Here is a 13491-nt window from a genome sequence, read left to right as displayed (position 1 = left end):
TTGACTATTAAGTGGACTATTTCCTGCTTCGAAGGTAGAGTCCATGGGGATTGAAGCAAAAAATCCCGTTTCCAAAGCAATTGCATATGGAGGCCAGGGCACTTTCAGGAGCATTGATCCACCTACTTGGGGTCCTCTGTTCATGGGCTTCCAGTTGAGAGTGAAATTCCTCTTTCTGGTTACTGAGAAGAAAGCAGCATCTGCAGTTCTTGAGCATCAAGAGGCCTGAGCATCTTTGGGTGGTTTCATTGAGCTGCGACGGAAGACCAAGACAAGCAACTGGGTGGGATAGTCTGGAATCAAACTCAGGACCCCCAAACCCATAATCCAGGCTCGCTGGAGTATTTATTTATTTAACAGGGAGGACTGGAGGAATTCCCTCCAGAGAATAGCGGAAGGGATTCCTACACACAAAAGGATGCTCTCCTATTTATACATTTTGGGAAAGAAGGAGAAAGTGATAGAGTCATACAGAGGCACAAATTATAGGAGGTGTAAAGTTAGGTATTGACAGTTATCAACCCTCAAGTTCATTCTCCACTCTTTTACTGTTGTTATCATCAAGAAGAAATATTGTCTTAATAGAATAAAAATATGAGTTACGTTACCATAGAAATTTTGATAAAGCGTATTGAGAACGGAAAGTTTTTTGAGAAACGAGGACTTTTCAAAGTTGCCCCAATTAACACACATTCCTTCTGTGTTCCTATTTGGCTACCACACACCCTTTCTTCTAAGAATTTGTTTTCCTCTTAATAGTTTTTGGGGTAACATTTAAAACCACAGCCTTGAGGCGAAGCTTCACAAGCAAGAGTGAACCACTGGATTTCTCAAAGACCATCTGGAGTGACCGGACTTTGCTATGTGTAGGATCAGCCTTCATTGGAGATGCTTCTGGGAGTGTTTATGAGTTCCTTTCATTGGGGGAGGGCAGTTCATTACAGCCATGTCCCTCCAGTTGACTGTCCCCAAAATCCCTCTGACACACCTGCCATGTGGGACTTGGTATCCCCCCCCTTTGCAACCCTGTGCAAAGATGCAGAAAGGGGACTGTTGTTGATCGACACAGCTGGGGATGAACAGGAATTATAACCTTCTGCAAACTGTCTCTGACCACTCACATGTATTGTTTTTACAACACACTTAAGGCAGGTTACTAAACTACCTCCATTTCTGGCTGTGTTCAGTGCCTGGAGGGTCCACAACCTCATCCACTGGCTGGATCTATTCATCAGGACAAGGTCCAAAAGCTAGGATGAAAACTAGATCAATGTTGTATGCAGAGGAGATGAAACCTGCTAAGGTCTGCTGGGAACCCAGAGAAGGGGGAAGGTTTCTCTNCCCTCTTTCTCTCCCTCCCTCTCTTTCTCTCTCTCTCCTTCTTTCTCTCTCCCTCTCTCTTTCTCTCTCCCTCCCTTTCTCCCTCTCTTTCTCCCTCTCTTTCTCTTTCTCCTTCTCCTTCTCCCTCTCTCTCTCCCTCTTTCTCTCCCTCCCGCCCTCTCTTTCTCTCACCCTCTTTCTCTCCCTCCCTCTCTTTCTCTCTCTCTCCTTCTTTCTCTCTCCCTCCCTCTCTCTTTCTCTCTCCCTCCCTTTCTCCCTCTCTTTCTCCCTCTCTTTCTCCCTCTCTTTCTCCCTCTCTTTCTCCTTCTCCTTCTCCCTCTCCCTCTCCATCCCCCTCTCTCTCTCAAGACTCCAGGGGGATCATCCATCCAATTTGACTGGGATGGAAATGGTGGGGAAGGTGGGAGACAGGACCATTTCAAGAAGGAGAAATCTCTCAGCGGCCTCTGGAGATGGTGGCTAAAGTTGAGATATCTCCTCAGCTATTGCTACCGAATATGGAGACCTGTGCTTGTGGCTTCTCTGGGGCAGCAGGTGGGAGAACATGGCCCTCAAAAGCCTTGGCATGCTATTTTTCCCTTCCATCTGGGAGGGTCCCAGGTCAAGAGTTTGGTAGAATGAAAAGAGAGGCAAAGATCTAGGGGTGGCTTTGCCAGCAGAATTGAAGTGCCCCTCTGCCTCCCTCGAGGTGGCACAGAACCTCAAGACTCTCCAGAATCTGCTTCCTCTTTGCCAAACCGGTCCTGTCTCTCTTGTCTTTGCTGCTAGTCCCCAGGAATATCTTCTGCACCCCTCTTGTGCACTGCACACCCCTTCCAAGGGACAGAGAGAGTAAGGAGGCCAGTGTGATCACAGTAGCCCCCTCTGGAGGGGGCGTGGGGGTGATCCCTACTGCTGATGGTATGGGGGGGTGTCTTTTCCTTCTGCAAGAAGAACTCCGGAGTGAGAACAAAGGACGGCTCCTGGTTGAACCTGGGAGTGGCTGCTTTCACACAACCATTTCACCAAGTCTACTCATGTCACTCTCTGGAGCCGAATCACAATATGGTGAGCTCACATAACACAATCGCATTGTTTGCACACGAATGCCCTTCCTGTGCAACATTGCACAGCTGGGAGAGTTTCTGCCACATCCCCCAATGATACAGATCCCCCCTTTCATGCTACCTGGGTTGTGTGAAGCCGCAGCCAGGAAGAGATGGTCCTCCTTGAGTTTATTCTGCTCCTCCCTGGAACCTCACTTGAAATTCACCCAGGCAGCCCCAACCCTCCTTCTGATGGACCTCAAGGTGCTCGTGGGCTTCCTGGTTTGATCAATGATCACCTCATGTTGGACCTCAGGAGGATTCCAGGACCATCCTGAGCTTCTTCTCCTGACCAGCAAATCCTCCTCTGGAATTTGTCTTCCTCTCCTCACCCCCAAAAGGTCTGTTGCTTTCCCACCACTGCGAGGGTCTTCCCAAATTCCTTTCCATCACAGGCAACTTTTTTCTCAAACACTTCTAGAAAGGGGTTTTCCCTGGTGTATGTGTGTATATTTGTGTCTGTGTGTGTGTCTGTGTGTGTTTAAAGGGGAGATTAAGAGGCACGGGAGTTTGGTACTCAGCAGATGATCCAAGAATCCCATCCCAAAATATTGGACTTGGACACCAAGAAGTCAGTTTCCACCATTCCCAGGTTTAGGGTCAGGGGGCCTCCAGGGAGAAGGTCCAGGTCCTCCCCTGTCTCCTCACCACCAACACCTCATTTTAGATATTTTTTTCCCTCTTTCTCAGGCATCAGGAAAGAAGGAGACTTAATTGAGGAGTCTGAATCAGAGGCAATTTATGTACCTTACGGAGCAACAAAAAGGCTGGTTTAAAAAGGGGTGCATAGTAAATATCTCCTCCACCGTCCCACCACCCCACCCCCTGCTGCTGAAGGGGGCTTGTCCAGGTCTGAGGTCCTTCACTGTCATTTTTCTTTGGGGTCTCCTCACCTTGTAAAAGCCTCCAGGATGAAGCTGCTGCTTCTCCTTCTGCTGCTGCTGCAACTTTTGGAAGTGGAGACAGGAAATCTCTCTCCGTGGCCGTCTGTGGGACCCAAAGGTGCTAGACAAAAGGGGGGGGGGAGGAATTTGCAAGTTCTCCACTTTTGCCCTGAGGGGGTCTCTGCTTCTCCCTCTGAGCCTCTTTGAGGTATCAGGTGCCCCAAACCTTGTCTGCGTCACCCTCGGAGCCGACGCTGGCTAAAGAAGAGAGACGATATCTACGGCATCTGACTGTCCCTGGAGATCAATACATGCACCACAAACAGAAAAGCGAAGTAGTTGCACCCTGGGGGGTTCCTCCCTGGGAGGATGGAGTGAAGGGCAAAGGGTGGAAAGCTCGAACCCAGGACTGCCTCCACCCCAGAAGGAAGGACTCTCAGGGGAGAACTAAGTATCTTCTGCTTTTCCTAAATCCAGAACATCCAGGACATGAGATGGAACTACCTTTCCAAGGTTAGCACCTTCTACATGTTTTGGATTTTAGTTCCCATAACATCTCAGTCTGCATGGCTGGGAATTATTGTTATTCAACACAAACTGTGGGGGGTCCCAGATAGGGAAACCCTTGTAGGAGAAGAGAGCACAGCAAAGCTTTTTGGTCGACAATGGAGCAGTAGAGGTAGACATCTCCACCATTATTTCTTTGCCACTTCAGTTCTTCTGTTCCATGGAAATGTGGTTAGATGATTTCCTGAGGTCATCTGCATTCTCTAACACTCCTAAAGACTCTTGCAGAATAGAATAGAATAGAATAGAATAGAATAACTTTATTGTCACTTTGAATGTACACTAATCAGCATACATTAAAATGAAATTTCGTTGCATACAACTCTGAAAGGATCACCACCTCCAATATGCACCACATAAATATGACAAAAATAAATAAATAAATACAGAATTATGCATATACCTGCATATATTCTATGACACATATATTCTATTCTATTCTATTCTATTCTATTCTATTCTATTCTATTCTATTCTATTCTATTCTATTCCATTCCATTCTATTCTATTCTATTCTATTCTATTCTATTCTATTCTATTCTATTCTATTTTATTCCATTCCATTCCACTCCACTCCACTCTACTCTACTCTACTCTACTTTATTCTATTCTATTCTATTCTATTCTATTCTATTCTATTCTATTCTATTCTATTCTATTCTATTCTATTCTATTCTATTCCATTCCATTCCATTCCATTCCATTCTATTCTATTCTATTCTATTCTATTCTATTCTATTCTATTCCATTCCACTCCACTCCACTCCACTCCACTCCACTCTACTCTACTCTACTCTACTCTACTCTATTCTATTCTATTCTATTCTATTCTATTCTATTCTATTCTATTCTATTCTATTCTATTCTATTCTTCTAAATGCAGCAGGGATGGCCTACATCTGAACTACGTAGGAGAGAAGAAGGAGAGAGAGAGAGAGAGAGAGAGAGAGAGAGAGAGAGAGAGAGAGAGAGAGAGAGAGAGAGAGAGAGAGAGAGAAGGACACAGAAAGAATGTGGATGGGAAAACAGAGGATTGTTGATCATGTGCAAAGAGAAATGAGAAGGAGAAGAGAATGGCAAACACATCAGTGAAGAAGGATCATCTGCTCCTGCACTGAAGATCTGTACAACTGTACATCCCCAGCTTCTTCACTGCCCTTGTCTTACTTGCCAAGGGACACAACAGTTCACAACCTTGCCTGAGGTAGGGGAAGTGGAAAGGTTCTGCCTCATCTTGCAGTGGGCCATCAGAATTTTCTTTCTCCTGGTGAAACATTTGGGTCTTCCGGTTCTGCCTACCCACTGTCCCATTCACATGGTGACTTCTGGATGTATTTAGGATGAAACAAATGAAAATTCAGAAAAACAAACATAACATTTGTCCTGGATAGATACCTTTTATTCCAACTGTTCTACCCATCATCTGACTCAGCTCCTTCTCTCACACAGCCTCCTCCTTGTAATTATAGTATTATAATCTAGTATTTTAGAATAATGGGAGTCTATTGTCCCATGTCTCTGACTGGCTCCCAAACAGCTGAGGCACATTCAGGAATTTTGGTTCATCATTTGACAAAATCTGAAGGATGCGTAGGGAGGTGGAGGTCAAAGGGACCTGGAAGAGGGAAAAGATCCTTCTGCACATACCTTGAGCAGGCAGGTGGGAGAAAGTTCTCCAGATCTTTTTTCCCCTTCCCCCTTTAAATGATTAAACCAAGATGAGGATATAGGAAGAAAGGATATGGCGAGTAGAGTCCCAAATGTCATTGAGCCAATCAGCCATATTTGAATTTACAACTACACAACCCGTCAGTCTGGAGAAATCATTGCTGATGGTGGACAGAATATACAGAGAGACTAGGAAGGAGACCAATAGCTTTTCCTTCAGTGCTTTCCAGGAGATGCACCGTTCTTCTCCTGAGTGCGCAGAAGTTTTTGTAGGGCCCCTTTGACCTCTTTGTTTCGGAGGCTGTAGATTAGGGGGTTCAGCATGGGGGTGACGATGCAATAGAGGATGGAGATCAGAGTGTCCACACCCAAGGAGTATCCCACACTCGGACGGTTGTAATTCAAGTTGATCATCGCAAAGTAGACAATGACGGTAATCAAGTGGGCAGCACAGGTGGAGAAGGTCTTTCTCCTTCCAGTGCTAGAACGGATCTTCAGAATTGTAGATAAGATGTAGACATATGAAATGACAACCAGGAGGAAAGGGCAGAACCCCACAAAGATACTTGCTGTGTGAAGAGTCAGCTCATTGGTGTAAGTGTCACTGCAGGCAATTTTCAAGAGTGGGGGGACATCACAGAAGATGTGATGGATCTGGTTGTTTCCACAGAAGGCCAAATCGGTGGCCAATGCAGTGTGAATGGCAGAGTCAACAAGGCCCCAGATCCACGAAGCTGTAGCCAGAGGGACTCGCACCCTCCTACTCATGAGTTGAGAATAGCGCAAAGGTTCACAGATGGCTGCATAGCGGTCATAGGCCATCACAGCCAGCAGTGCAGATTCAGTCCCTGCAAAGCTCATCAGAAAGAACATCTGGGCCATGCACTCACTGTAGGAGATGGAGGGCTGCTGGCGCAGGAGGTTCACCAGGATGGTGGGGAGGGTGACCGAGGAGTAGCAGATGTCTAAGCAGGACAAATGGCTGAGGAAATAGTACATCGGGCTGTGGAGGCGCGAATCTAGCTGGATCAAGATGGGTAACATTGAGTTGGCCACCACAGTGATGAGGTAGATGACCTGAAACAGGAGAAAGAGGAAGGGGCGGCCTCTGGGCATGCCAGAGAAACCCAGGAACAAGAATTCGCTCACCTGCAGGGTCTGATTGACACCTTCCATGAGGTCCATCAAGCTGCAGAATTCATGGGTAACCGCTGGTTTCAAACCAAAGCATGAAGAAGAAGCTTCAGAAGCAGGAGTGAACCACAGGACTTCCCCAAGGCCACCTGGAATAATTAAGCAATACTCTGCATGAATAAAAAAAGGTATCAGGTAGGAGAGATGATTCTGGGTTCATGGATTCAATTCAGGAGGGTTGTCAGTACAGACATGTCCCTCCAATCAGTGTTGATGGTTAGATTAAGAGTTGGAACCCCAAATTATTCTTCTGACAGGACCTTTTCTCTTTTTGGGGGGACGGGGAAGGGAAGAACCTGGGGAGAGAAAGTTTTGCTCCACCAGGCATGACAAAAAAAGTGAGCTTCTTCTCTCAAGCCACATGCAATTTAGGCGTCTTCCTAACCAGGGCTGGTGGTGTTGGGGTGCAACTGAAATGGTTCGTGGGTGCATTCATCTCCCCCCACACCTTCCCTCTTGCTGGATTGGAAGTCCCTTTGCCCCTTTGTGTTCCTCACCTGCTCAGAGTCTCCTGGATGAAGGTGGCAGGTGTGAAATTCTTCCCTTTCTCCTTTTAATACTGCTTGCAAGATCCCCAGGTTGGTGCAGTGTTAAAAGGCACTACTGCAGGCTGACTCTGCCCACTGCCAGGAGTTCAATCCTGAGGTTTACTCAGCCTTCCATTCTTCCGAAGATGGTCAAAGGACCCTGATTGTTGGGGGCAATGTGCTAGTAAGGCTTCTACATTGTAAACTCCCCAGAGTGTGCTGTAAACAGCTATAGGGTAGGAGATAAATCTCAGTGCTGTTGCTGCTGGTGAAANCTCCTTCTTTCTCTCTCCCTCTCTCTTTCTCTCTCCCTCCCTTTCTCCCTCTCTTTCTCCCTCTCTTTCTCTTTCTCTTTCTCCTTCTCCTTCTCCCTCTCCCTCTCCCTCTTTCTCTCCCTCCCTCCCTCTCTTTCTCTCACCCTCTTTCTCTCCCTCCCTCTCTTTCTCTCTCTCTCCTTCTTTCTCTCTCCCTCTCTCTTTCTCTCTCCCTCCCTTTCTCCCTCTCTTTCTCCCTCTCTTTCTCCCTCTCTTTCTCCTTCTCCTTCTCCTTCTCCCTCTCCCTCTCCATCCCCCCCTCTCTCTCAAGACTCCAGGGGGATCATCCATCCAATTTGACTGGGATGGAAATGGTGGGGAAGGTGGGAGACAGGACCATTTCAAGAAGGAGAAATCTCTCAGCGGCCTCTGGAGATGGTGGCTAAAGTTGAGATATCTCCTCAGCTATTGCTACCAAATATGGAGACCTGTGCTTGTGGCTTCTCTGGGGCAGCAGGTGGGAGAACATGGCCCTCAAAAGTCTTGGCATGCTATTTTTCCCTTCCATCTGGGAGGGTCCCAGGTCAAGAGTTTGGTAGAATGAAAAGAGAGGCAAAGATCTAGGGGTGGCTTTGCCAGCAGAATTGAAGTGCCCCTCTGCCTTCCTCGAGGTGGCACAGAACCTCAAGACTCTCCAGAATCTGCTTCCTCTTTGCCAAACTGGTCCTGTCTCTCTTGTCTTTGCTGCTAGTCCCCAGGAATATCTTCTGCACCCCTCTTGTGCGCTGCACACCCCTTCCAAGGGACAGAGAGAGTAAGGAGGCCACTGTGATCACAGTAGTCCCCTCTGGAGGGTGTGTGTGTGTGTGGGGGGGGTGATCCCTACTGCTGATGGCATGGGGGGGGGGGTCTTTTCCTTCTGCAAGAAGAACTCCGGAGTGAGAACAAAGTACGGCTCCTGGTTGAACCTGGGAGTGGCTGCTTTCACACAACCATTTCACCAAGTCCACTCATGTCAGTCTCTGGAGCCGATTCACAATATGGTGAGCTCACACAACACAATCATGGTCTTTGCACATGAATGCCCTTCCTGTGCAACATTGCACAGCTGGGAGAGTTTCTGCCACATCCCCCAATGATACAGATCCCCCCCCTTTCACGCTGCCTGGGTTGTGTGAAGCCGCAGCCAGGAAGAGACGGTCCTCCTTGAGTTTATTATGCCCCTCCCTGGAACCTCACTTGAAACTCACCCAGGCAGCCTCAACCCTCCTTCTGATGGACCTCAAGGTGCTCGTTGGTTTCCTGGTTTGATCAATGATCGCCTCACGTTGGTCTTCAGGAGGATTCCAGGACCGTCCTGAGCGTCTTCTCCTGACCAGCAAATCCTCCTCTGGAATTTGTCTTCCTCTCCTCACCCCCAAAAGGTCTGTTGCTTTCCCACCCCTGCGAGGATCTTCCCAAATTCCTTTCCATCACAGGCAACTTCTTTCTCAAACACTTCTAGAAAGGGGTTTTCCCTGGTGTATGTGTGTATATTTGTTTCTCTCTCTCTCTCTGTGTGTGTTTAAAGGGGAGATTAAGAGGCACGAGGAGTTTGGTATTCAGCAGATGATCCAAGAATCCCACCCCAAAATATTGGACTTGGACACCAAGAAGTCAATTTCCACCATTCCCAGCTTTAGGGTCAGGGGGTCTCCAGGGAGAAGGTCCAGGTCCTCCCCTGTCTCCTCACCACCAACACCTCATTTTAGATATTTTTTTCCCTCTTTCTCAGGCATCAGGAAAGAAGGAGACTTAACTGAAGAGTCTGAATCAGAGGCAATTTACGTACCTTACGGAGCAACAAAAAGGCTGGTTTAAAAAGGGGTGCATAGTAAATATCTCCTCCACCATCCCACCACCCCACCCCCTGCTGCCGAAGGGGGCCTTGCCAGGTCTGAGGTCCTTCACTGTCATCTTTCTTTGGGGTCTCCTCACCTTGTAAAAGCCTCCAGGATGAAGCTGCTGCTTCTCCTGCTGCTGCTGCTGCAACTTTTGGAAGTGGAGACAGGGGAACTCTCTCCGTGGCCGTCTGTGGGACTCAAAGGTGCTACACAAAAGGGGGGGGAGGAATTTGCAAGTTCTCCACTTTTGCCCTGAGGGGGTCTCTGCTTCTTCCTCTGAACCTCTTTGAGGTATCAGGTGCCCCAAACCTTGTCTGCGTCACCCTCGGAGCCAACGCTGGCTAAAGAAGAGAGTCGATATCTACGGCATCTGACTGTCCCTGGAGATCAATACATGCACCACAAACAGAAAAGCGAAGTAGTTGCACCCTGGGGGTTCCTCCCTGGGAGGATGGAGTGAAGGGCAAAGGGTGGAAAGCTCGAACCCAGGACTGCCTCCACCCCCAGAAGTAAGGACTCTCAGGGGAGAACTAAGTATCTTCTGCTTTTCCTAAATCCAGAACATCCAGGACATGAGATGGAACTACCTTTCCAAGGTTAGCACCTTCCACATGTTTTGGATTTTAGTTCCCATAACATCTCAGTCTGCATGGCTGGGAATTATTGGTATTCAACACCAACTGTGGAGGGTCCCAGATAGGGAAACCCTTGTAGGAGAAGAGAGCACAGCAAAGCTTTTGGGTCGACAATGGAGCAGTTAGAGGTAGACATCTCCACCGTTATTTCTTTGCCACTTCAGTTCTTCTGTACCATGGAAATCTGCATTCTCTAACACTCCTAAAGACTCTTGCAGGTAGAATAGAATAGAATAGAATAGAACAGAATAGAATAACTTTATTGTTACTTTGAATGTACACTAATCGGCATACATTAAAATGAAATTTCATTGCATACAACTCTGAAAGGATCACTACCTCCAATATACACTGCATAAATATGACAAAAATAAATAAATAAATACAGAATTATACATATAACCACATATATTATATGACACTTCTATTCTACTCTACTCTACTCTACTCTACTCTACCCTACCCTACCCTACCCTACCCTACCCTACCCTACCCTACTCTACTACTCTACTCTACTCTACTCTACTCTACTCTACTCTACTCTACTCTACTCTACCCTACCCTACCCTACCCTACCCTACCCTACCCTACTCTACTACTCTACTCTACTCTACTCTACTCTACTCTACTCTACTCTACTCTACTCTACTCTACTCTATTCTATTCTATTCTATTCTATTCTATTCTTCTAAATGCAGCAGGGATGGCCTACATCTGAACTACGTAGGAGAGAAGAGGGAGAGGGAGAGAGAGAGAGAGAGAGAGAGAGAGAGAGAGAGAGAGAGAGAGAGAGAGAAAGAGAGAAAGAGAGAGAGAGAGAAGGATACAGAAGGAATGTGGATGGGAAAACAGAGGATTGTTGATCATGTGCAAAGAGAAATGAGAAGGAGAAGAGAATGAAGAAGGAACATCTGCTCCTGCACTGAAGATCTGTACAAGTGTACATCCCCAGCTTCTTCACTGCCCTTGTCTTACTTGCCAAGGGACACAACAGTTCACAACCTTGCCTGAGGTAGGGGAAGTGGAAAGGTTCTGCCTCATCTTGCAGTGGACCATCAGAACTTTCTTCCTCCTGGTGAAACATTTGGGTCTCCTGGTTCTGCCTACCCACTGTCCCATTCACATTTAGGATGAAACAAATGAAAATTCAGGAAAACAAACATAGCATTTGTCCTGGATAGATACCTTTTATTCCAACTGTTCTCTCCATCGTCTGCCTCAGCTCCTTGTCCCACACAGCCTCCGCCTTGTAATTATAGTATTATAATCTAGTATTTTAGAATAATGAGAGTCTATTGTCCCATGTCTCTGACTGGCTCCCAAACAGCTGAGGCACATTCAGGAATTTTGGTTCATCATTTGACAAAATCTGAAGGATGCGTAGGGAGGTGGAGGTCAAAGGGACCTGGAAGAGGGAAAAGATCCTTCTGCACATACCTTGAGCAGGCAGGTGGGAGAAAGTTCTCCAGATCTTTTTTCCTCTTCCCCCTTTAAATGATTAAATCAAAATGAGTATATAGGAAGGAAGGATATGGCGAGTAGAGTCCCAAATGTCATTGAGCCAATCAGCTATATTTGAATTTACATCTACACAACCCGTCAGTCTGGAGAAATCATTGCTGATGGTGGACAGAATATACAGAGAGACTAGGAAGGAGACCAATAGCTTTTCCTTCACTGTCTTCCAGGAGATGCATTGTTCTTCTCCTGAGTGCGCAGAAGTTTTTGTAGGGCCCCTTTGACCTCCTTGTTTCGGAGGCTGTAGATTAGGGGGTTCAGCATGGGGGTGACAACACAATATAGGATGGAGATCAGAGTGTCCACACCCAAGGAGTAGCCCACACTCGGACGGTTGTAATTCAAGTTGATCATCGAAAAGTAGACAATGACGGTAACCAAGTGGGCAGCACAGGTGGAGAAGGTCTTTCTCCTTCCAGTGCTAGAACGGATCTTTAGAATTGTAGATAAGATGTAGACATACGAAATGACAACCAGGAGGAAAGGGCAGAACCCCACAAAGATACTTGCTGTGTGAAGAGTCAGTTCATTGCTGTAGGTGTCACTGCAGGCAATTTTCAAGAGTGGGGGGACATCACAGAAGATGTGATGGATCTGGTTGTTTCCACAGAAGGCCAAATCGGTGGCCAATGCAGTGTGAATGGCAGAGTCAACAAGGCCCCAGATCCATGAAGCTGTAGCCAGAGGGACTCGCACCCTCCTACTCATGAGTTGAGAATAGCGCAAAGGTTCACAGATGGCTGCATAGCGGTCATAGGCCATCACAGCCAGCAGTGCAGATTCAGTCCCTGCAAAGCTCATCAGAAAGAACATCTGGGCCATGCACTCGTTGTAGGAGATGGAGGGCTGCTGGCGCAGGAGGTTCACCAGGATGGTGGGGAGGGTGACCGAGGAGTAGCAGATGTCTAAACAGGACAAATGGCTGAGGAAATAGTACATCGGGCTGTGGAGGCGTGAATCCAGCTGGATCAAGATGGGTAACATTGAGTTGGCCACCACAGTGATGAGGTAGATGACCTGAAACAGGAGAAAGAGGAAGGGGCGGCCTCTGGGCATGCCAGAGAAACCCAGGAACAAGAATTCGGTCACCTGCAGGGTCTGATTGACACCTTCCATGAGGTCCATCAAGCTGCAGAATTCATGGGTAACCGCTGGTTTCAAACCAAAGCATGAAGAAGAAGCTTCAGAAGCAGGAGTGAACCACAGGATTTCCCCAAGGCCACCTGGAATAATTAAGCAATACTCTGCATGAATAAAAAAAGGTATCAGGTAGGAGAGATGATTCTGGGTTCATGGATTCAATTCAGGAGGGTTGTCAGTACAGACATGTCCCTCCAATCAGTGTTGATGGTTAGATTAAGAGTTGGAATCCCAAATTATTCTTCTGACAGGACCTTTTCTCTTTTTGGGGGGACGAGGAAGGGAAGAACATGGGGAGAGAAAGTTTTGCTCCACCAGGCATGGCAAAAAAAAGTGAGCTTCTTCTCTCAAGCCACATGCAATTTAGGCGTCTTCCTAACCAGGGCTGGTGGTGTTGGGGTCCATCTGAAATGGTTCGTGGGTGCATTCATCTCCCACCACACCCTCCCTCTTGCTGGATTGGAAGTCCTTTTGCCCCTTTGTGTTCCTCACCTGCTCAGAGTCTCCTTTTGAGGCTGGCGGGTGTGAAATTCTTCCCTTTCTCCTTTTAATACTGCTTGCAAGATCCCCAGGTTGGCGCAGAGTTAAAAGGCAAAACTGCAGGCTGACTCTGCCCACTGCCAGGAGTTCAATCCTGAGGTTTACTCAGCCTTCCATTCTTCCGAAGATGGTCAAAGGACCCTGATTGTTGGGGGCAATGTGCTAGTAAGGCTTCTACATTGTAAACTCCCCAGAGTGTGCTGTAAACAGCTATAGGGTAGGAGATAAATCTCAGTGCTGTTGCTGCTGGTGAAA

General features: G+C 47.2%; 2 protein-coding genes across 2 annotated transcripts; both read right to left on the bottom strand.

The window, feature by feature from the left end:
* Nucleotides 1–5761: 5761 nt before the first annotated feature.
* On the bottom strand, nt 5762–6721 carry LOC107297167 (olfactory receptor 5V1-like). The gene has a single exon (XM_015826524.1). The coding sequence runs from the start codon at nt 6719–6721 to the stop codon at nt 5762–5764; it is 960 nt and encodes a 319-aa protein (XP_015682010.1).
* A 4991-nt stretch (nt 6722–11712) lies between these two features.
* Nucleotides 11713–12672, bottom strand: LOC107297166 (olfactory receptor 5V1-like). The gene has a single exon (XM_015826523.1). The coding sequence runs from the start codon at nt 12670–12672 to the stop codon at nt 11713–11715; it is 960 nt and encodes a 319-aa protein (XP_015682009.1).
* Nucleotides 12673–13491: the final 819 nt, after the last annotated feature.

Source organism: Protobothrops mucrosquamatus, unplaced genomic scaffold (genome assembly GCF_001527695.2).
Source record: "Protobothrops mucrosquamatus isolate PMUCROS unplaced genomic scaffold, P.Mucros_1.0 scaffold3158, whole genome shotgun sequence".
Lineage (NCBI taxonomy): Eukaryota > Metazoa > Chordata > Lepidosauria > Squamata > Viperidae > Protobothrops > Protobothrops mucrosquamatus.
The sequence above is the reverse complement of the archived record's forward strand: the minus strand, read 5'-3'. Positions and strand labels throughout refer to the sequence as shown.